Raw genomic sequence first — 24,155 nt, 5'->3', positions numbered from 1 at the left:
CCTCAAGAAATTGCTTAAGTGTTAAGTTACATTCTTATCTGTGAATATGTAGACTGATGGGAAAGCAAAATACAAATGTCTAAATAACAAAAATAGAAAAATTTTATCTTCAGGAAAGTACAGGATCTTTCTCCATTATGACACCAGCGTCAAAACCCTGTCCTGTTTAGAATGCACATATGTGTGTAAACACTGTGTGTGTGTGTGTTTGTGTACACAGATGTCACGGACAAAATTTATATTGGACTCAAAAATATAACACTTCAAATTCAGATAGGAAAACGTATATAGCTATACCTGGATGTAAACATTTGGTGTGATTTTCTGATGTACTAAGAGCTGCAAACTCTTGTTTAGTTATAAAGTTCCTGAACAGGGATACAAGTGCCTTTATAAAAATGGTATTTTGTATTCATCCTTTCCTGGTGTAACATATAAGTATATTAAAAGAGACTATGTGCATTTAGATACAGAACCATAAAATATTTTTACTCTTTGAAGAGATTATATTTAATGAACAACTACTAAAAAACCTAACTTCTCAGTGATGCTAAAGAAATGGACAAAACAAGTGGGAATCAAGACTAGGGCGAACTTGGAAGATATTTACATGGGTCCGAGATGGGAAGAGATGGAAGAGACCAAGATATTTACTTTGTACAACAGTTGGGTAGCATTGCCAGCTCTAGGCATTCAAAAGCCTAGTGAAGTCCTAGAGCTACTTTTTAAGAATTAATCTTATCCTTCACGACTCTTTGGTTTTGGTGGTTTTGGTTGTTGGTTTAAGTAAAACATGTGCCCCCTTTGTTTTCTGAGCTACCAGAGCTAAGGATTTGGGGATGGGGGCTATACTTCTGTCCCCTGCAACCCTGAGGTAAAAAACTTACGTTTCTTTTAAAACGAAATCCAGGACGATACCAGAACATTACTATGCCAACGGTATCTTAAAACCAAAGTGCTGGGGCTGTGGAACCGTGAAGGAAGAAGGCTTCCCCCCGGGCGGGAGGCGTCCGCCGCCTGAGGGGAGAGGCTGCGCTGGGGGCGCTGCGCGGAGAGGGCTGCGCCGCGCGCTAACGGCCGCGGGCGGTGCGCGGGCCGCTGTGAGGAGCCGCCCGCCTCTCCTCAGGGCAGCGGGGAGACGGCCGCGGGCACCCGCCAGCCTACAGCGGGAGCGGCGAGCCGGAGCGAGGAAATGAGGCTCTGGGCTCTCCCCCGAGCGGCCCGCCCCGTGACAAAACGGGAAGCAGCGCAGCCGAGGGAGGAGCGCTTCCCGCGACCTTGCTAACGATGGCTCCGCGGCTGTGCAGCGGCACTGCCCGCCTCCTGGCGCGGGTCGATGACGTCAGCAGACTGTGGTTGGGAGCCCGGGGATTCCCCGTGTTGTTGTCCCGGGGCCCGGTGCGATGGGCGGCCGGAGCGTGGGGCGGCGCTGATGGCGGCTCGCTGGGCTGCCCGCGGCTCCCAGCCGGAGCGGGGGGTGGACGAGTTCACCGTCCCTGCGGAAAAGAGCCGCCTCCTGGAGGGGAGCCGAGGCCGCATCGAAAGCTTGTTTGAGGTGCGGCTGGCCGTGCTGAGGGCGCAGGGGGACTGGCGGTCCGCGATCCCGCCGCCGGGCCAGCCGCTGCCCGCCGCCTCCAGGATCTGGGTGCAGCTGGCGGGCGGCGGGAAGGCCGTGCGCAGTGCCAAGGTACGGGGGGGCGGGGGCCGGGCGGGAAGTTGTGCCTCGGCGGCCTCGGTCGCCCGGAGGAGGGTCGAGGCCGTGCCTGCGTACGGAGGCCCCCCGGCCGGGGCAGGGCTGGGGGCCGTTGCGTGCAGGAAGGAGGAAGAAAGGGTGGGGAGAAAGGCTGCGCTCCGCGGGGAAACCGAAACGGTCCCGCCTTGGCCACGGGTGCGTTCAGGTGCCAGGGTGTCTGCCGTAGTGTCGACGCAAGCGTAGAGAATAAAGGGAAACAATTCAGGTGAGAAGCCGGCACTGCGGAGCGCAGCGCGTTGCGGTCGCCCCGCTGGAGCGTTCCCGGCTGCGGGAGGGGCTTTAACGCCTGCGGGAGCGGGCCGGGCTCTGGCCTACAGCGCCGTTGAGGTGTATCGCTCTCCGTTTGCTCCCCAAAGTCAAGAAATTCTTCGGGGTTGCCTGCGTGTTGCCGCGCCCCACAGTTGCTTTGCAGACGTGACTTGCCTCTGTGGCGTTTAGCGGCCTGTTAGCGAAGCTGTCGCAAACAGCCGCGCAGAGCCAGCGTTTCCTTCGCGTGAAAGTTGGCAGATCCAGACTGCTTCGCGGGTCTGTGGCTGGAGCAGGTTAAGTTGGCTCTTTCACCCAGCACTAAACGCGTTAAAAGAGAGCTGGTTGTGCTGCTGGCTGTGCCAGTGGTTGCTGTGAAAGGATCTTGACAGGACTGTTTTGTTAAATCTCCTGTATAGCTAACCTTTGGAGAGGCTCAGCAGCGGTGATGAAATGGGCATTACGTGAGTAATGAGTGGACCTGGCAGCTCTAGCTGTGTGAGTCATGTGCTGAGCACTGGCTGGGCCGAGGGTGGCTTTCCACACCAACATCTTGATAAGTGGGCGTTTGTGTCTGTTTGTTTAAATACACGTATTTAGCAAGGGTCCTTAGAATGTGTTTTGTAACTCGGCTTGGCAGTCCGCTTTCAAAAGCCTGATTCCTCAACGATGTACTGCATAAAACTCAGAAGGAAAATACTATTAGTGTTGAGGGGGTTGAATTATCTGACTCTGACATTGACTCTGGCGAATTTGCTTGTATCCTTGGGCTCAGAGACTCTAGAAACTGTTAGAAGTAGTATAAACAGCTACTCTCCAGGCAGCTGCAGTGCAGCTTCCCCCCCCCGAAAATTAAAGCCTGAAACAAACAGCACAAGATTTCCATTTTCCAATTCATGCATTTCCTAATGACATAGAAAGTTTGCTTCCTGTTCCAAATAACTTAAAGGGTATGGGAGACTTGACTTCCCTTATGTGTAAAGCAGTTTTCAACCCTATCTGGAGGGATTATTGACTAGAAAGTACAAACAATTGCATGTCTTTACTGTCTCCCTTCAAAAAGTTTAGTGATAGCACTTTGTGTTTTAATTCACCAGTTACATGCAATGTATTAATTCTTCAGTGCTGCTTAGTAAACGTAAAAAAAAAGAAAAAAAAGGGAGTTCCCTGATATTGAGTATTATTTTTTCTGATGTCCTGTTGCTCTGCAACAGCAGTCATGTGATGACTAAGGCATGAAAAGTAATCCTATGGATTTTGTTGCAGAAGCAGTTTTGTGCTAATATAGTCTTGAAGCAGTCTGCCTTGGTATCTGTGGTGACGTAACTCAAGAGGTGATAGGAAGTGGTGTTAACGTTATTCATTACCTCGTATTGGTTTTCAGTTCCATTAAGAGAGAAGTTTAATTTCTGACAGTAAAGATAGATAATAAAACTTGTTATGCTTGGGAGTCTGCATATGCAAGGACTGCTGCTTAGAAACTGGTTTCACTATGTCACAGAATTTTAAGCACAGAAAGACACAGTTCGGGGAGGAATAATGCTACCTGAAAGAAGAAATAGTATACTATATTGGCAGAGTTCTGAACTCTTGACACATTAAAAAAAGGTAGTATAGTGAATTTACCTATAGTAACTCCTAGGTGGCAGAAATACAATGGGATTACTTTTTTTTTTTTTAAATCTGTTAAAAACCTGAACTTCTGGAACCCAACTATCTGGAGCCTGGAGTTTTCTCAGCCATTTGTCATTATAATCTTTTTCAAAATACTGGGTTTCAAAGCTTCGTGTGGAAAGTTGGCTTGCTGTTGAGCCTTTTGGGTGTGATTTTTTTTTTTTTGGTGTCAAATACCCATTATAAGTAGGTGCTCTGGCAGTAGTAGTTTTAAAATAAAAATGTTTTGTTTGGTTAGTAAGGGATTCTATCAGAGCTCAGTAGTTTTGTCATTTGTTTTTAGCATATTTTTTTTTCCATACAGTCTCTTAATGGATACTGCTGTGTCTACTAGTTATATTGTGCCATGCCACAGGATCGGTGTCCCTGATTCATCAGTATAGAATAAGTAACACATCAGAACAACTTAAAATTACAGGATAGCCAGTGCTGTGATGAGCCTTTGGAAATTTTCTTTAGAAACTGTTTTTAGAAGCTCAGTTTTATGGACTAGGTAGAATTCTCTAGTGCAAGGCATTTTTTCATGAAGCATATGGTCTCTGACCAAGGAATGGGTGTGGGAAAATAAATCTCCTTTTACTTGTCTTTTAAACTGTTTGAGCTACAACTTAAATACTCTGTTACTATCAGTTTCAAGTAATTTTTTTTTTTTATAAATGGTAGGGTATAAAAGTTAGCTTTCTATGAGATCTAATTAAAGTCACTTCAAATGTTTGTATTTTATATCTTTTATCCAGTTTACTGGCAGTATTTACTTTCTTACATTTCTAACACTAAGTTGGCTTTAATTTCTAATGTGCTTGTCCATTACTGATTTAACCAACATAACTGACCTAACTTAATATGTTAGCTTTTCACAAGTATTCACTTTGATGTCTTTTTCTCCTTCTAGGAGTATATTAAGGGACTTTGTGAACCTGAGCTAGAAGAAAAGGAGTACTACCCAAAGGACATGCACTGCATCTTTGTTGGTGCACAGAGCCTGTTTCTCAACAGTCTTATTCAGGATACCTGTGCAGATATAATGGTGCTGGAAATAGGATTGCTCAGTATTAAGGGGGTGACAGAAGCTGTTGTTATGGCTCAAAGTCATGTTCAGCAGTTTGTGAAGCTTTTTGAGAATAATGAAAGCTTATTAAGTGACAACGAATCAGAGATTAAAAAGCAATTCAGACAATTCGTGGAATCACATGCAGATAAGTATACAATGGATTTACTGATTTTGCCTAGCTCACTAAAAAGAGAACTCCTAATTCTCACACAAACTGAATGTTGTGAAGTGGAGAGTGAGATCATAGATCTTACAGGTTCTGAAAGCCCAACAGAGTTTTTACAGAATGAAGCCTCCAAGGTAATCACTACAAACGGAGATGGAAGAGCAGGTAGTGAGGAAGCAAGAAACAGTGCTGGGACACCTGTAACTGAGCTTACAAAGCAAATGGACACTGTGTTTTCTGATGCTCCTGAAACAGGTTTTAGTCCCATAAATGTTATGCCTCTGTCAGAGGCAGTGGTGCCTAAAGAAAGGCAGTCATGTAAAAGAAGATCTTCGCACGATGAGGAAAGACTCCCTAAAAAGCCGTTCTCTTTGGAAAATGATCAGGAAGTGAAACCTGCCTCACACAGTAATCCTTCAGACAGCAAGGCAATTACTGATCTGTTTTCAGATAGCTACAGTGAATCAGATGATCCTAGTTATTGCCTTAAAGAAGCTGGTGATACCAGTGAGGAAATGGAATATACGATTCTTGTGAACTTTTTCAGAACAATGGGATATTCCCAAAATATTGTAGAAAAAGTTATTGGTATCCTGGGACAATCTGTGGAACCATTAACATTGCTAGAAGAAATTGAAAAGGAAAATATAAAATTTCAAAAAGAACATGAGCAGTCATCTCAAAAGCCTAGAACTATCAATCCTCCTTTAGGGAGTAATGCAAATAATTCACAAAAGCTAGAAGACAAAGGCATTTCTAGCAATAGAAGTCCACTTAAATCGAGTCATACTTCAAATGAAACAAAAAATGAACATCACAAAATAAGAGATTCACCAAGCATACAAGTCAACGCAGAAGGTAAAACGCATATGTTAGTACACAAACCTGCTTCTCCTTCCAATAAAAATTCAACTGTATGCTATAAACAAAGAGGCACTTACTGTCCTGATAAGAATCACAGTTCAAGGTCGGGTGATGTAGAAACTGATGGTGTAAATTCTGGCGTTACACAAGCTCTAAAAGATGCTGATTTTGTAGCCAGAGGGAGCTCAGATGTGCAGCATTCCTCAACTAAGATTAAAACTGCAGTTCAGCAAAAATCTGCAGGGCCCTCAATTGTACAGAATAGTCATCCTGTTTTTGAGGACCAATTTGGACACTGCAGCTCTTCTCCAGTGAGATTTCAGAACCAACGCCTTTCCCAAACCTCAGATTCTGAAAATCTTACCCCAGACCATGTATTGTCTACACAAATACATCCTTCAGATTCTGATAGAGAGACAGTGGGACCACGCAGACATCATTCTGATCCTTCAATTACTGGAGTCCAAAGATTTTTGGATTCTCTGAAAAAGCCATACAAACTGGAGTTGAAAAATGAACCTGGGAATCCATATTTAAAACATATCATTATTGATGGAAGCAATGTTGCAATTTCGTAAGTATTGTTCTTTTCATCTCTCCATTAAAAGCTCAATGAACTTTCAGATTAAATAGGGACTAAGAGGTTGCTGTGGCATGTGTAAAGTTTTTGCTAGTTAGTTTTTTGGTGTCCAGCAGTCCATGTACACAGTAAGATCTTTCAGCTACTGTTAATGGCTGCATTGGTGAGTTTTGGTAAGGCTTGATAATGAAAAATTAGATGAGATTGACATTGGCCATTTCAATTTCCAGTGCCTAGCAATTTTGGTAGTTTTTACTCTCCATTTAGTGACAGCATGCATTTTTATGACTGACTTGTTTGGAGTTACTATTCTTTGTTGAGATGCTGTGCATAGAAGGAAATTCAGAAGTTTTTAGCAAGTGTGCTCTGTGACAAATCTAGCTAGAACAGTGTGGTTGTGTGATATTCTATCATGAAACAATACTTGTAGAATTTACTTCTGGTTTAAAAAGATTACATAGTCTGAAGTTGAACAAATGCAGTAAGTGGTTAAAATAGAATAAGGAAAATCCTTGATTTTTGACTTAAATGCAATACTCTGGAAAATACTTTCTATAAAGCTTTCTAAGACTTAGCTTTCCTGCTGTAGTAGAAATTTATGGATTTGTGAAAATGGGTAGCTTACATTTATGTAGGCCAAATACTAAAGTAATTTGAAAAAAACAGAATAGGGAAAGGAAACTAAAACTAGATACATATTAGAGGTATAAGAGATCCTTTTTGATAACAAGATATTTCAAAATGAAAAGTGAATTAATTCTACAGCATTTCTTACTAGGCAATGGTCAGATTTGAAGTCTGATTTGTCCCATTTCAGAGCAACGTACTTTGAATTATCAGTGCTCCAGCCTGATGTAATATTTCAGTGAGCTCTGCTCTGTTGCAAAGAATTTTATGCATGAAACTGAATTTGCTTTGCACACATCAACGAAGTTGAGTTACCATCACTTAAGCGTTTTGGTTTTTTACTTTTGCTCTTAATTTCTTATAATTTTAAAGTGAAGGTTCTAATATAGTAGGAACATATTTGTCCTTTAACAAATTTACATTACACATTATGCTTGGGGTCCTGTTACTTTCTGCAGACATAGGCATGCAACAAAAATATTCCATCCTTCTCCTTAAAACTTGCAGAACTGTGTGTATGTGTGCACACACCTCGTCTTCCTGATACCTGAAAGAATGAATGTAAATGATAGTAGACATTTATAGGGCTGTTTGGATAATTTTGATGGGTTGACAAGGCACCATGCAAACAAACCCTATGGAATGGGCACAGTTAATACTGAAAAGATCAAGAAAACTCTTTCATTGACGATGATGCAGGGATTTTCCATTATTACACATATTTTCTAATTCCTCTTACTTTTTTTTCTCACTGTTTCTATTTGTAGATGACTGGAGAGCATTGCCAAGTACAATTTTCTTTTTTTTTTTGTTTTTTTTTTAAGTTTGTTATCACTAACTGGAATAGGAAAAATCAGTTAGAATTATATCTCTTTAAAATGTTGTGCTTCACTTGGTTCATTTAACATTTGGCTCATCGAAACTATCCTTGAATTGGTTGCTGTTCTGTAGTCAGGAAGAGACTTGGATTTCTTTTCATACAAAGTAATTTTGGCAAGCACACGTGTCAGAAGGTTTTGTTGATGTTTGCTATGGGTTCACACATGTCAGAAGGTTTTGTTGATGTTTGCTATGGGGTTTTTTGTAGTTTTGGAATGTAAAAGTGAGTAATGACAAATGCAAGATCTCCTCCTCTTAAGGAGGATATCCCCTCTTAATGAGGAAGTGGTAGTTTTTAAAGAACAAACTGACTGTTCTCCTGCTTGGCTTATCAATCTAACAATAAATAATAGTAAACTTACTACAAGAACTTGCTAGTGAAGATTTTTTTTGGTGCATTCAGAGTTCCCCTGCTGAATGTGCATGAGCCCTTCTAAGTATAGAAATTAGTTTTCATTCTGAAACCATGCTGCCAGAACCAAAATGGAGTACATTTAGCGAAACGATAGTAATTCTGATAAAGATCATCTGTATCCCCAGACAAAGCGGGGAAAAGATTAGGCTATTTAAGTGTTTCTTAAACACTTAAACTATTTTAAAATACGGATTTTAGTATTCCAATCTCTTGGGAGATTGGAAATCCTGAAGAGCCTCATATCAGCTATATTATCTTGTGTTTAGTTTTAGCTAATTCCTGAATATGATGTTTTTTTGAAGAATAGGCCAGAGTACTACCAGTGATCCAATGAATTCTGTAGGATGCTCTTAGGCTGAGAAAAACACGTATGACTAGTTAAGATACGTGTCATATGCCATGTACTTCCAGCTATTAGATGAGAGAGGCCTCCCAAAAGAATGGGCCTAAAGGCTGTTTAGGGGAAGGAAATAAACTTTTCCAGGGAAAAAATTACAATGTTATGTGCCGTAATAAAATCAGGTCAAGTGTGTCTTAAAACGAATTTAATGTTTCAGACAGTTGACAGCTGGTAGTTTCCTGGAAGTAACTATGTAAACACAGATCTGCCTGTGCATGTACACACAGTTGTGTTAATGGGGGGGAAATGGATGCATGCTTCTAGTTTCAGATACTGTTCTTTTGTGGTTGTGAAAGATCTACTTTAGGTCCTAAACATTTCATCAAAATCCATGGAATAGCAAAACTTCCTCAACTGTTAGGGATAATAAATACTTATAATTTCCTTTTCTCTGTAATATATATGAACTTTGCTTAAGAACAGGAATGACAAATTATGTTGTTACTGTTGTGGAGTGCTAGTAGAATTATTAATATTACTTTAGCAAATTAGGGAATCATTCTTCACTTCTTCTCTTTATGTGCAATCCTAGCCTTATGTTTTCAGTTTTGATACCTTGGTATTTGCTGATAACTTACATAAACTACCAGATGACATCTTGAAATTCCTAGATGTATAGTTCATTCAGAAATATTTCTGCTGATGTCTTAAACTTAATTCATATAATAATATATCTCACTTCACCTGGTTTATTGACAGGCCTCTTATGTATTTGCACATGTTCCTGCTAGATTGCTGTTTTTCCCCATTCAGAGCAAAACATACATTTTTAAAAGATTATTAGCTTCAAATGCAGTTTAAGGACCAAGAATGTAGTAATACAGAAATGTTTGCGATTAGTCCAGAAAGTCTCTATAGCACAGAGGAGGAGTCAAAAGTAAATCTAAGTAACAACTTCTATTTATGAGCAGGAATGTTGGAAGATTTCTTAATGTGTAACCTTACCTACCAAGAGATTATTAATTAAAGAAGGTGATGATCATTCTCATAACTTGGTTTCCCCAGGTTAAAGAGCCCAGAGCTAGTTCCTTATGACTGGCAGCAGTAAAACTTTCCAGGTCAATCACTGGAGAATAACAGATTAATGTTTTCTGTTATTTTATAGTCTTAACTTTAAAGGGGAAGCCTGACATGATCAGTAACTCTTGACATTCCTTTAATTCAAGTATGGTGTTTGATTATAGTAAATAGTTTTTAAAGCAGACATTTCCTCATTGTTCAGACTGTTAACTTAGAAAATAGTGATGTAGAAGTGCAAGTCACGATTGAGTCATAAGGTACCTTGAACTTTTAAAAATAATTTCCCAAGTGTGTATTAGTGGAAGAGAAATGCAGATTGATGGGATCATGTAGAAAATAACAGATACACCACATCCTCTTTGTCTATGTTTTTTTTTTTTTAACAGGAAGATATTTTTTTTCATCTGCGTTTTTCCTCTGTGGGGTTTTATGTCTTTGTTTTGTTGTTTTTGGTTTTTTTAAGAGCAACCAAATACGTCTGAAACCAGTTAATTAAAAGATAGTGAATAAACATCTCATTTTTCGGATGGCTGCAAGACTACTGTAGGCAGAGGTCTCCCAGCCTTTTTTGATTGAGCACCCTATCAGTAAAAAAAAGTCTTTGAGCATGCACCCCCAATATATGTATATTTATCAAGTATATATGTGCATTACTGAAGTCCTAATATATCTTCCATGCACCCCAATGGATTGTCTTGTGCACCAGCTGGGATGCACACAACCCACATTAGAGTAGGGCATAGTAGCTGGGTACCGTTGACATACAGTCCCCAAATATGGCTATATAACAGCTGCTACTCAACTAAATGACAACTCTGCTTGTGAAAAGCAAAGCACAGAGAACTGCCTCAAAATAGCAGAACATCAAGTTATTTAAATGTCCTACTAAATAGTCAGTGCGTGGGAGCCTGGGTTTTTTGGTTGTTTTTTTTTAGTGTAGGTGTTCTGCAGCTTCCTTCTGGCTAAATAAAGCCTTGTTATTTTGTTCCATCTTAGAAAGTGAAGAATAGTTTTCAGCATTGGTTTGTTTTCAGTTTTACTTCTCGGTACCTTGAGGTTATGGGCATCTGCTTCCAGGCCTGTGTTGGTTTTTTTTGGCTGTTGGGGGTTTTTTTGACCCCTGAGTGTCATGTGTTTTGGAGGAATATTAATGTATTGACCACATGCTTAACTATGGCTGAATGGGCTTCTGAATCACTACTTGCCTTGTTAAGTCTGGAAGATTGCAAGAAGCTGAAGGTTTTTTCCTCTTGACATGTGCAGCGTAGTAAAAATGGTACATTGATCTTACTAATGCTAGCTGTACTTCCAATGTGCTTGTGGAATGAGAGAAACCCAGAGTTTACTCTAGCTGCTAGCAGGTATTTTTAAAAATTGCCTGTTTGTGTGCTGAAAACAGCCCTTTTGGGGCAGACTGAAATATCCAGATAGTTGTCAGGTAATTTTAAATTATTTTTAAAAAATGTGCAAGAAACTCAGTATGAAAGAATAATTGGATGGCATTAGACCTTGCTAGAACTGTTTGTAAATAATGGTACATAATTTCCTTAATTTAATTACAAAACCAAAGGGAAAATGTTACATGTCCCAGACAGCAACCTGCTGTTTGCGATCATGTCTTGTTTAACTTAAGAAATACCTTTGTAGGGTTTTACAGTTTTTTAAAGAATGGGGACAGCCAAAACCAGTATTACAATGGCAATTGGAGAACAGATGCAGTCTTTAAGATGGATGCTTGAGAAGACCACCTTGCTGTGCTACTTTGCTGTCCCTCAGATGTTTACGTAGGTCCAAGAAAGCATTTCATATTTCTGTGTATCTAGCAGTGACATATTTGTTCATATTATAGCTCACCTTAATTCTACATCTTACTTGATAAAGATATTGCTTCTATTTGCATGCTTCCCCCCCCTCCCCCCAAAGTCGCTACAGAGCAGGAGGTTTTGACCATGCAGGACAAATCAAAAGGTGCTGTTCTAGGCCTTAAAATACTTAAATAACAGAGTACTCTGTGTAGTTCAGCAGGTTTAAAGTTCTAAAACAGGAGAGCAGACAAGTAACAAAGTCATAATTTTCAACAGGAACATGGAGACCTTGACTTCTCTTGAAGTCCAGTTGAAAGCCATGAATACAGTGGAAGTATTTAATGGATTTTTCCAGTTCATTGAATAGGATACCTAACTTAAAGTGGGGGGATGAGAACTGCATTTTACTTTTATGACCTAGAAGGTTTAGGAGGGATAACTCTTCTGTGACAGTTGCATTCCTTTATTTGACTGCTCTTGACATTGAAAATACTTAATTTTATTAGGGCAAGTGTGGCATAGGATATTTTTTTTTCCTCCAGAAACTTTTAATAAGTCAAATTTTTTTTGCCATTTATAGTTCAGATGTAGCTTACTCATTTTTCTGCTCTTCTACGTATCTCAATTTCATAGAACCTTAATAGCTTTTATATTTTGATGCATTTATTTTAAAATGAGTTTACAGAATTGGAAAAGGATTCATGAATGCTACTAAAGGCTGAGTTTCACTGGAAACTGTTTCCATGGAGATGTTTTAAAGAGCTCTGTTCAGAAGATTTCCTGATAGGTTAAACTAGGGGTTTAAAGATAAGATTCCATTCAAAACTAATAAGGCTTACTATTAGGCTTATGATATACAATTGCACATTTAACTAGGAGAGTGGTTTAAAATATGAATACCGCTTGGTCACTATATTGTTATGAGAAGCACTTTGGAGTGACTTAACATCAACTCAGAACATAGAATATGTACTACTTTGTAAGGCATGCTTTGTCTATTGATGCTGTCTGTTCTGAATCAGTGTGTCTTTTTTTAACCAAGTATATCTTTGTTTTGTCTAAGTGTAGCTTATGTAGCACCTTATGTAACGTGCTAATAGGTGCTTTTTAGGAATTTGTTTGAGCGGTATTTTTTTATTGCCTTCTGTGCTTTATGTTAAGATTCTTCTTCCATTATTCTCCTGAAGCTCAGTTCCCAGAATCTGGTTAGACAGTTAATTGCTAAAGGAGGGCTTCCTGCCGTGTCTTAAACGGGCATATAGGATCATTTGGATAATTCAGATTGGGATGGACCTCACAAGGTTATAAACTCCAATTTCTGTATCACCCATATTAGGCTGTTGCTAATTTTTCTGGAAAGTCACTTAAGTGACTGAGTTAGAAAAACAGGTAATGAACATAACTATATTTTTAAATGGACAGGGGGGAAAAGTTTGCTACTGTAATAGTGTTTTGAAAATCTTTCTTGAAAGCAGTTTCATTATTTTACTTGAAAACAGTAGTTCAGGTTGTTGAAATTAAGGAAGAAGAGGCCCTAATATCTTAGATCATCAGAGAACTTCTCAGATGTAATCCTTAGGACCCAGTTGAACTACAGGTGTTCCATTTTTGTAGTAGGGCTATATTTGGAACTACCACAATATTGGATTATGATCATTTTAATCTATAATAAATATTTTGGGAAATGTCACTATTGGCCTCTTTTTAAAGCTAAACCCACTCCTCATTACCCAGATATTGTTGGGCCCGTAAAACTGAGAGGGAGCTATAAAGCTGCAAAGTAATGTTTCTATTCTCTTATTTTGCTGAAAATCTCTTTCCATTTATAAGGTTCTTTACCTGCAACATCCATCCACCTTTTCTTTTGGTGAGGCTGTATATGTAACTTCCAGCTTCACTTTGCAAGGTTTTGTTCAGTTTTCTTTATATTGGAAGTAGTAAAACTCTAGTGAATTTAATCTCCCTTCTCATTCTTTCACCCCCAGTCATGGTCTAAGGAAATTCTTCTCCTGTCGAGGAATTGCAATAGCTGTTGACTACTTTTGGAAACGTGGCCATAGAAATATTACTGTATTTGTTCCACAGTGGAGAACAAGACGTGATCCTTCCACTACAGGTGAGGGAAATAGTTTCCTAATGTTTGGTTTATTAAACTACATTGTAACTATTTCTTTGGGTACTTCTGGGAAGAGTGAATGGTGCAGGAATACTTCATAAGACGTGAAGCAGGAAGAGTCTGGCTGCTCAGCATGAGTAATTGGGTTTCAACATACAGTAGTCTGAGACACCTGGAAATGCTGTTTAGGCTAACTGACGTGCTCTAAGTGGAGGCCTTTTTGTTTGGTTTGCGTTTTGTTTGCTCTTTAATTCCCAGTTTCAACCTTTTCCTCCCTGTTTTTGTAATATTAGTAATTCGTCAACTATCAATATGTCATTTCTTTAGATTAATAAGTACAAAAGTAGCCAATTTTCTCTGCTAATTATCTCTCACACTAACTGTCAAGTCTATAAATAGCCTAGAAGAAAGCTTTTGTTTTTAAGAACAGTTGTTTCATGTTTTAACAGAGCAGGATTTCTTAACGCAGCTCCAAGATGTTGGAATATTGTCTTTAACCCCTGCAAGGATGGTTTTAGGAACAAGAATTGCTTCTCATGACGACAGGTACAGAATATACATAGTTTTAAAGTCCTTTTAAACATCTGAATAACGGTTGTAAAAAAGCTTAATACTTCATGAGTGGTTGTATTAGCTAGTTCTTCAGTCTGTCTAAAACTGAGCTCTACATCTGTTATTTTAGTGTCCTAAGAAACTTTTATATATGTAACTCTTTAATAATATTATACATACTCTTTTCAGAAATTCCTGGGAAATGGCAAATTTTCCTGGCAATTTTAATAAAGCAGTTTTGTAAAACAATCCATTTCAAATGTCATCACTTGCGTTGAGGAAGAAATTAGTCTCCTAGTAATATTTTTATGCTTTCCTTATCATCAGTCTATCCCTGAATTGTCTTTTATGTTTGGAGAGCACTAGCGTAAATCAGCTAATGATCAGGTACTATTTTCTTCTAGTTTTATTTTCTTGGTGCCATTGTGGTGTACAGACAGATGTGTATTTGGAGCAATGTATTTGTAACAATACGTGGGCTAGTCAATTTCTAAGTTAATTAGAGCACCTAAGTTCAACTTCAAAATGTGGGGATCATATTTCAGTGAACAAGACAACAGTAAGGTTTAGGGTTTTTTTTTGTGGGGGGTTGAGGGGTTCTTTGCCAGATTTACAGTCTTGAAACACAGTAAAAAGTACATGCTGCTTAAGTTTGGTTGTTTTTTTTTTTTTTTTCTACAACCAGCTTTCCTAATTCTGCATGGATGAGTATATTGGCAGCTTTGAATTTGTTTTGCAGCTAGCTACAGTTGCCTGGATTTTGGTTTCTTCCTTCCTACAAATAATCATTCATACTTTTATTTTTCTAACAAAATTGTTGAGGTTTTGCATCATGGGCATGCCTGGTTTTGTTAGATTGCACAGTCACGTACCTGATTGCAAAACTTGATACATATAATAGACAAATTAAGTGCAGTCTATATATCCTCCTTGTTAAGATACAGTAACTGTAATCTCTTAAATAATAATGTTGTAGCAAGAAAAATGTACAAGGCAGCCAAGTTGGAGCTGCTTACACACTAATGGTTTGTATACAGCAAGCATTTCATATAAAATGCTGTGTAGGTGCAGTATTTACAGTTGAGGTTACTGTGGAAATGAATGTTGTGCTAACATATTTGCACTTTTTTCGGAAGCGTACGCTTGTCTTTACAAGGACACTATCCATTATCTCTTTGCTAAAGTAGTTTCAAATGGCAAAAAGCCTGTTTTCCAACAGGTAAAAAAAAAAAAAAAACCAAACAAGCCAGCCATGGGATTTTCTTGATAAATAAGTAGTTAACTTTTGTCATAATTTATTTAACAACAAAATGGTAGCAGCACTCTTTGTTAAAAAGTGTTGACAGAACAAACAACTAACATGCATAACACTATCTCACAGAACATGGACATTAATGCTAAGCAAAAAAGTATAGGGAAATAAGTTTGTGTTGACATGTGAACTGAATACTGTGCTCTTTTAGTAAAGCAAACTACTTACCTCTATGGTTATTTAGAGTCTGGTAATCTCCTGGGGTTTGGGGTTTTTTTTTGCCTGTTTATTTTTTTAATGGGGAAAAAAGCTTCCCATGAAGACTCTGCTGCACTAAATAAATGCATGCTACCTAAAACATTGCTTAAAGTTTATATGGTGGGTCAAAATAGAATAATTTCCTGGTAATCAGAGTGCTTGTTTTCATGTAAATAGGTTACTCTTAGACAGTGAAATATTTAGTTTTCTAGATCTTTGGACAATTTTCAGCAAAGCAGACTGTCTTAACAGTCTTTTAAATGAATTTTACAGGTTTTTGTTACACCTTGCTGATAAAACTGGAGGTGTTATTGTGACTAATGATAACTTCAGAGAATTTGTGACAGAATCACTTGCCTGGAGAGACATTATTCAAAAAAGGTAATTACTCAGTTTCTGTGAAAGCTTAAAAGAATGTCTGTCCTTACAGTCGGTGGCACCATCTTCTTGTGGGATTTTTTTATCTTTAATTAATCTGTCATGCAATTTGGGTAGAACCCAACCCGAAGTACTGGCTGTGTTTCCCCACTTGATTGATGTCCTTGTAATTATGTGTTGAATAGTCATGTCCCTGTTATTCATGTATTCACTAATGTATGTCTATCAATTGCTCACATAAATAGGAGCTTGGTGTAGCCGCCAAGCTTTGTCACTACTGAAGCTGGGTGTTAGATCCTGTTAGTATGAGCTTTGTGGTTCTTTCTCACAGTCTTCCTTCTTTTACCTTTCATTTCTTCAAGGAGACATAATAGCTGATGCAGACATATAGTGTTACTTTTAAGGCTTCAGAATCAATCACTCTTTACTGTAGTACAACAAATCAGCATATGAAATAATGAACACTTGCAGCATATCCCAGTAGCCATTTCCCTGCAATTACTGAGTGTCCTTCAGGTTTAGATGAGTTCTCTTAGCTATCAAATATCCCTGCTTCAGTTTGTGAGTTCTCTGTGAATTACAGTTTTTGCTGTGCAACTGGGGTTTTTTTTGTTTGGCTTGGGTTTTTTCCCCTCCAGTTAAATCAGGTCATTTTACTATTAAGATATGATCTTCTGTTGCCCAAATTTCCCACTAATCCCTTGGAGTCTCCCTGACACCTTCTGAAGGTACATCTGCTGCAGTGACTGGGGTCGGTATAAGTCTAAATAAATAAATAACTGAAAACTGTCCCGGGTTCTCAGGTATAGCTGGGAGAGCATGGAATTGATGTTGGCTAATCATGTGGGTATTTATGCTATCTCTTGAGTGAATTCTACCCGAGACAGGTTCTGTTCTACAGAAAATTAGCAGGAATACTTAGCATGTCATTCTCAGTCTGTGGGGTTTTAAGAGCTTGTGTTAACGTCTGCTATTAGTTTTAATTCTGGGGAAATTCCACTGTACCATATTCTCTCCTTGCAGACAAATTTTGGTTAAACTGGGTTCCTTCAATGCAGATTTCCCCATCCCAAAATGATTCCAGAAAAAAGCTTCTTTGTCTTAACTGTAAACAGCTAATGCTATGTTTACTAGTTGTGTGGCTTTCTGGTAACATATGCATTTTAGCTACATGGTTGAAGATCCTTACAAGGAAGAGGAGTTTGGACAACCAGAAAATCTTCTCTAATCACCTAGAAATTTCCGCTGTGGTCTCATTGCAAAAATTTGCAGTCATCCAACACTTGCTATTTTAAAAAACCACCAAAACCACCTCGGTGTTCTGCAGCACAATGAGAATGGTTCACAGAAGTTCCCATTAAATTATTTTGGCAGTGAGTGCTGGTTGTATCTAAAATGGACTACTAGTTAAGCTTCAGCAAGTCCTGATGTGGTTTGAAGTGTTTGCTTTAAGGCAACTTGCCTTGTGCTACAGAGGTGAAGGGCAGTGAGGCTGTAATACATTGCTGTTAAATAATATTGAAAGAACTGTCTTGCAGGTTGCTGCAGTACACTTTTGCTGGTGACATATTTATGGTTCCTGATGATCCTTTGGGAAGAAATGGGCCTAGATTAGATGACTTCCTTCGGAGTGAAGGCTGTTCTAGGTATAAGCACTGTTTTCACTTCTGTTTTGAGACAGTTATGATTTTACATTTGAAATAAACTGGGTTTGATTCACTTGAACACCTCTTTATAGTAAAGGTACAGTGAAACTAAGCAAGAACACTGTAGGATGTAGTAGCTTAACAAAAACATTTTTTTCTTGTTACTTCAGTCTGTTCAGAAACTGTTGGTGACATTTGCATCTAACCAGGATCTCTCAGAACTAAGATAAGAATGACAATAATTTCCTTTGAGATCTGGTTGTCATGGCTTTCATGCAAATGTGGACCAAACTGTTTTAACATTACACAAAGCTGCCAGTGATTTGGGTATATGGTAGCCTGGTATCCTGTTAATTACAGTGACATTATTTCAAACACCTTGGTTGATTGCTTACTCATTCAGAGTGGGACAATAGGTGCTACAAGAGAAACCCTCTAAAGTGGCATTCTTTGTCACAGGAGAGGCATTTCACTTCACACTTGAGGGTACTGTAAATAAAACGTTTTTTGAGAGGCATTGTTATTTTAAACGCATTTGTATTTGATTCTTAATTTTAAATTATTAATAATCATATATTGTTACTTTTAAATCCTTGTACTTTTAAAATGTGCATATATTCAAAGTATGAATTTATTTTGTACTAACTACCAAGACTTGAGAATGGGTTTGCCCTTCTGTATAAGAAAACAAGCTGCTCTTTTCTTTCACCAGCTTAGACATTATAAATGCTAATGATAGTGAGGAGTATTGAGAGAGCTTTTAGAAACAAGTGCTTAAAAAATCAGCAATACGAAAGGCAAGCTGTACTCAAGGATTAATACAAAGAATAAACAGGAATCTCTGCTATTGGAAACAATTGAGGAAAGTGAGACCTGTATACCTGTAAGTCACAGGTTGATTTGAAAATAGGCATGTAATAGTGACGTGAAAAAAGCGAGTGCAGTTCTGGAACTCCAGTAGGAAAGGCGAAGTATTCAAGCTCTAATATAAAACCCTTACTGGATGTCACTTGGAACACTGTGGTTTAGCTGCCTGCATCTGAGAGAAATAAAGTGAAAACAGAGTGTGTTCTGAGAGCTGACTGTGATGATTGCAGAAATGGAAAGGGATTCTTCTGAGAGGGCTTGGAACTGGAAGTAGGCTTTGGTTTTTGCAGGGGGTGTGATGGGGTTTTCAAAGAAAGAGAAAAGGTGCCAGCAGAAAGAGTTAATCTTGTTCCTTCCCTGAGACTTTTCTACTTGAGTTAAATGATGCAGAAAGTATAAATGGCACTAAGAATAACATTAGAAACTGGAAGGATCTCGAGCAATTAGAGTGCCTTTCCATGTTGAGTAATGGGAGGTGTTATAACTTTTAAAATAGACCTCTGTAATTGTCTCACCATGGTGGTAGGAAACTAGACTGTAACATGAGTTGCAGTTCACAATTCTGTGGTGTGTGAAGTAGGCCCTAAATTCTGTGGTGCTGGTAATTTAGAGTAGCAGCAGGTCCTCAAAGTCTGAGATAAAATCTCAGTAATTAAGGAAGAATATTCAGATCCTGGAATTGCTGAAAAGCTTCGTATCTCCATTAAGGACATCATATGAGGGAAACAAGGCTTTGATCTGTATGTGAGCAAGCTCAGTCATGAGCCAAAGTAGGTGAGGAACAGTCTTGTAAAGCTTCTGAAAGCACCTTCGGTCGGTCTGTCAGTATTTTCACGTTCTGAGTTGGTGTACTTGTGTTCAGGGTACCTTTTTATCCATTTAGCTCAATAGTACTGATGTTAAAACTTCCATAAAATAAGCTTTGACTGTTCTGTATTCTGTCAAGGAAAGTACTTGCAACGCATTGGAAATAGTCATAGGTGATGTTAATGTCCTTAATTTTGCCAGATTCAAACACTATTTTGTTTCACTCTGGAAAAAATGCTTACCATTTGATTCTGATCAGTAACTAGCTGAGCAGCAGTGAAGTATAGGAGTTACACACATTTTTCTATTTTGTGTTTGACAGAGACAGCTAGCATTTCCTTTACCTTAATTTAATAAATTTTTTCTATTTTGTTCCATAGAGATTTTTGGTCAGCACAAAACGCTTTACAGAGAAGCGGACAACATTATTCTGAGACATCCTTCTCCGTACCAGTCCTCAAACCAACTAGTAGCAGTCAACAGTCTAAAAACAGAGTACTTGATGATCACTCATCAACGTGGCTTCCACTGGAAACAAACACACAGGCTTGCCTAGCAGGGCCACCACAGAGATCTGCCTCAGAAACAGTACAGCTAAGAGAAGCTCTGATAAAAATTTTTCCTGACTATGAGCAAAGACAGAAGATTGATAAAATACTAGCTGATCATCCATTCATGAGAGATCTTAATGCACTGTCTGCCATGGTGCTTGACTGAATATTATACAGGGATTTTGATATCGCAACTGATCTGACTAACTTGGAGTATCAATGTGAAGAAGAATGTTGCTCTTCTATGTTACTTTGTGAATATTCGAAACCTAATTTTATTTGTATAAACAGATACTTTTTGTGTGTTCTGTTGCTAGTAGATGCCATTTTTTAGTAAATTAAAAACTGCTGCTACTACACATTCGTAGTAATATTTTCTATGAAAAAACCAAATCTTATACTTCACTTGAATTGCTTATTAAAGCAATGGCAGTTCTAAAGAACTGTTATCACTTTAAATATGTGTGTTAGCACTTTTTAAAAAATCCTTTCCTCAAGAGGGAAACATCTTGTCAAAGTGACTGTTACAGCTTCAGATATATTTTCCAGATGCATGTGTAACATAAGCCATGCACCTGTCAGGTACCATTGTTGGTGTTTTATCTAGAGCATAGGTTTTCTAAGAATATCTATACTCTACTAGTACCTCCTTCACTTACAAACTTTGCAGTATTTTTCTATGGAAGTAAAACAGACCCTTTTAATATTTTCAGATATGAAGACTTCTACGTAGTGTATATGTGAACCTGCTTTCCTTAAACCTGCGTCATGGATTTTGGAAATAGGCTATGCTCCTGTGGGTCTATGGAAAGCAGCTTGAAGATCACTGTATGGGAGCACTGGATGTTTGTTGTATTGTTGAAGTACTGTCACAAGGTGGCATTATGCATCTGCTGGATTGTAAAGAGGAAGGTTTCTGATATTCTGAAGTGCTTATTCTTATATAAAGATAGATTAAATGCAAGACAGATAACTGAGAGTGTTATGGATAAAATTGTATATGAACAACTTATGGATACTAATCAGCATTCTGATATTATGAGCAGCTATACCCTTTGTATAAATGGGTAAAATCTTAGTGTCCATTGAATGAAAACCAAGAAAATCCATTTGCCTGGTCATCCAGGCTGAGAGATACTAGACTAGAGTAGTTAAGAGAGGGAAGGTTTCAATTAGAAAGTAAATTCAGAACTCTCCTCAATAGAAGGTATTTCTAATGCTTTAAAAGATCTGATACCAACATTGGTTTCTAAGTTGGAAATTCTTTTGACCATCAATACTCTTTTCAGAATAATTTAGTTTCTTTAACAATCTGCGCTATTACCTGGGTGTATTTGCCCTGCCTGTTCTAAATCTGAATGTTGTGATAAGCTATTAATAGAATGTGATGCTGTTTATATAGTAAATGGCATGCTGTCTTGTGCAGAGCTAATACACTGCAGTTAACATTAAATCTGTTCTGCGTTCTATACCAAAAGTGAGATGGAAAAAAGGAACAATCTATCAAAGCTGACCAGTAGTACCACTTTCAAGAACAGGAGCAAAATGAAGATTACTACGTGCCTATGTCTCTGTACATGATTAAGTCTGTTATGCCTTCCTTTCAACCAATTCCTTGTGCTAACTGTTCACATTGGTTAAATCAAATTAGATTGTAAAGAAAACGTGGGCTACAGAGCCCATGTTAAATCTCTGACATACTGAACCTTGCCCTAAAGCATAAATAGAGTGGCTTTCTCTCCAGTTCCCTGAGTTCTGAAATCATGCTTTACTTAGATGCGGAAGAGCTGCAATATACTGAGGAAATGAGGGTGTTGAAAGTCTGTCGTCTTGCATGGCCCCTTCGCATATGTTGTGAAGTCAGAAACAAAACAAAAGGCAAAGACAGGAGCAAACTGAAAGATGATTGCAGCAAAAGAAAATAGTATTAGAAACTGGTTTTACAGCATCTCAAAAATACAAGTGAGGATGAAGAAAGGTTTTTGATGTGTTTCTAGTAGTCTGTGTTCCAAACAGATGAATCTTAATTCTTTTTTTGGGCAATTCATTGGTCAAATGGGCAAAGTCATTCTGACCAGCGCATTGTCCAAGAAACAGTGCTTACCTACTAAGTGGTATGTGATTACTGCGTTCTGTCCCCATAAAAACTAGGCAGGTTCCTAAAGTCACTGATGGGAGTTGGTATCATTTTAATAAGTAGTAAGGGAATAAACTATGACTAGTAAAGGGCTTTGCCTTAACAGGGATAGGATCCCAAGGAGCACAGTGGTGGTAAATTGGATAGTTCTGCTTAGTCCTACATTTGAGTGAGATACAGGAACTGTGGCTCAGCTTCTTAATTCCCAAATAAGCTCTTCTAGAGGCAATCAGGAGAATCAAGGAAATGGGCCAAAAGTGATACAAACTGTTCCATGTCTCCTTTGCATATTAGTATACTCAGAACTGAAGCCCAACTGTGCAGGTAAAGAAGTGCAGATAAAGAAATACGGTTTTGTTTTCATTTGTTACAAGGAAGGAAAAAGGTAATAATTGAAGTATGATACCATACAGGCAGAAAACAGACACAGCAGAAAAGTACCATGTTGATTACTGTCTAGTGTGGGAAGACATGGTAAAGTATGTAAACTCTTCACTAGCTAGCAGTGGATTAGGGAACTATATTAATGCTAGTAAATGCTGATGTGCCATTCGCTTCTGTGTTAAATGTCTAATTTGAAAGGAATTAAAGAGGAATGTGGCATCAGGTGTTCATAGTAGTAGCTGATTCCTTTTGCATGACACAAAAAAACTAGCTGGGAATAGTAGCCATCCAAACTGTAATCTTACTACTTTTTCCAGACAGAGGACAGACTTGACAAATTCATTGATTTTGATGGCAGAAGTTTATTGCTGGACATTAAAGCTGAAATTCATGTGCAATGATATCAAGTGCGGCCAAAGATTCTTTGTTTTCTATTTTTCGTTTTTTAGGTTCCATTGTCTCTTCAGCTTTGAGTTTTAAATGCTGCATCTCTGTTAACTGGGAAAATGACAAACAACCAGTATGGTCTGAATTTTCCTTGAGGGAAATGGGTGGAGCTGTTGCAATGCTGTGCCATATGGTGGAGGAACACCCAGGGTGACATGTCAACTGCACTTAGAACAAAACCATCAGTGTCTTTAAGTTTTGTTTTCACTTGCTCTTAGTTCCCTGTTAACCTACTTACTATTCATAAAATCCATAAACTGCCTCTTTCAGTGCACAACAGAACGAGGATTGCATGAAACACAGCAACCCGGAAAGCTTTCTTGCACCCAACAGAACAAGTGGAGTTGGAGATTTATTTAATGGCAAAGAAAATACACTTTTTTTATACAAGGAAGTTGGCCTGTGATTCTCCTTCATCAACTGTACAAGGTGCTTAGGTGGAATGAGCAGAAGAAAAGGTCAAGTCTGAGTCCAAACGTAACCAGAATGTTCCTAATCCCTAGAATAAACTAATTTTCTGTGACATGGTATATACTGCTAATACAACTTTCAGTTTCTTGGTATTTCCACTGAAATGGGAAGATAAAGGAATATTTCTTTGATCTTGCTCAGAAGTTCCCTATTGTCTGGGATAAGATAATTCCAGGTAGATAAAATTGCTTTTACCTGAACAGAACAGCCGTGAGTTTGCCTGTGATAGTAAAAAAGTACCAAGACCCAGCACTGAGCAGCAAAACCCTCCAAAATCCTGGATATATGTATAATCTTGCCTCATACTAAAACAATAAAATACCATAAATGCCAGAGTGCATTCAGGTAGTTGTCTATGTGATAAATAATGTGTAACTGTGGTTTAGTTCTGCTGTGATCCTTGTCTAGCAAGCAGTGCAGTTCAGATACCCAGGGCACTCTGGATTTGTTGGTTTGGGACCAGCAGGATCCAGCCCTAAGCAATGATCTTGGAGCTGTCTACTCTGCTTCCTGCATTGCTCCCGGTCTTAGAAGCTCACATACCAGATATATTATTGGATTCTGTGGTGGCAAAAGAAGTGTACAGTGAGTGATATGGTTTTGCAAATCCTGCACTGATGGTGAGCATGAGTTTGTCATTCCTGCTGAGCATGAACTAATGCCAAGATACGTTTTCATACTGTGTTTCCCAGCACATCCCATAATGTGGTATTTGAGCTTTCTTTTCCTACCAGTGTTAATGCCTTGTATGTTCCAGGCACCTTTCCCATCACTGGAAGACACGAATCTAAAAGAAAAAGCACATCAGT

At 38.6% G+C, this 24,155-nt stretch overlaps 1 protein-coding gene across 4 annotated transcripts; it reads left to right on the top strand.

Moving 5' to 3' along the window:
* The first annotated feature begins 1,269 nt into the window (after positions 1 to 1,269).
* On the top strand, positions 1,270 to 22,831 carry N4BP1 (NEDD4 binding protein 1). Of its 4 annotated transcripts, none has more exons than XM_056360872.1 (7): positions 1,295 to 1,555; positions 4,566 to 6,328; positions 13,466 to 13,596; positions 14,046 to 14,142; positions 15,932 to 16,039; positions 17,575 to 17,682; positions 19,737 to 22,831. In XM_056360872.1, the coding sequence occupies exons 1-7, from the start codon at positions 1,337 to 1,339 to the stop codon at positions 20,071 to 20,073; spliced, it is 2,763 nt and encodes a 920-aa protein (XP_056216847.1). In that variant the 5' UTR covers positions 1,295 to 1,336; the 3' UTR covers positions 20,074 to 22,831. The 4 variants fall into 4 exon arrangements, with proteins under 4 accessions (XP_056216846.1, XP_056216847.1, XP_056216845.1 ...); XM_056360870.1 differs by having other exon boundaries at positions 1,296 to 1,687; XM_056360873.1 differs by lacking the exon at positions 1,295 to 1,555 and adding an exon at positions 1,735 to 1,958.
* The last annotated feature ends 1,324 nt before the right edge of the window (positions 22,832 to 24,155 follow it).

Source organism: Falco biarmicus, chromosome 15 (genome assembly GCF_023638135.1).
Source record: "Falco biarmicus isolate bFalBia1 chromosome 15, bFalBia1.pri, whole genome shotgun sequence".
NCBI classification, from domain to species: domain Eukaryota; kingdom Metazoa; phylum Chordata; class Aves; order Falconiformes; family Falconidae; genus Falco; species Falco biarmicus.
The sequence above is the reverse complement of the archived record's forward strand: the minus strand, read 5'-3'. Positions and strand labels throughout refer to the sequence as shown.

Coding starts and splice junctions, on each gene's coding strand:
- N4BP1 (XM_056360870.1), top strand. CDS start 1,337: ATGACGTCAGCAGACTGTGGTTGGGAGCCCGGGGATTCCCCGTGTTGT. Junction 6,329..13,465: donor GGAAGCAATGTTGCAATTTC/GTAAGTATTGTT, acceptor TTTCACCCCCAG/TCATGGTCTAAGGAAATTCT. Junction 13,597..14,045: donor ACGTGATCCTTCCACTACAG/GTGAGGGAAATA, acceptor ATGTTTTAACAG/AGCAGGATTTCTTAACGCAG.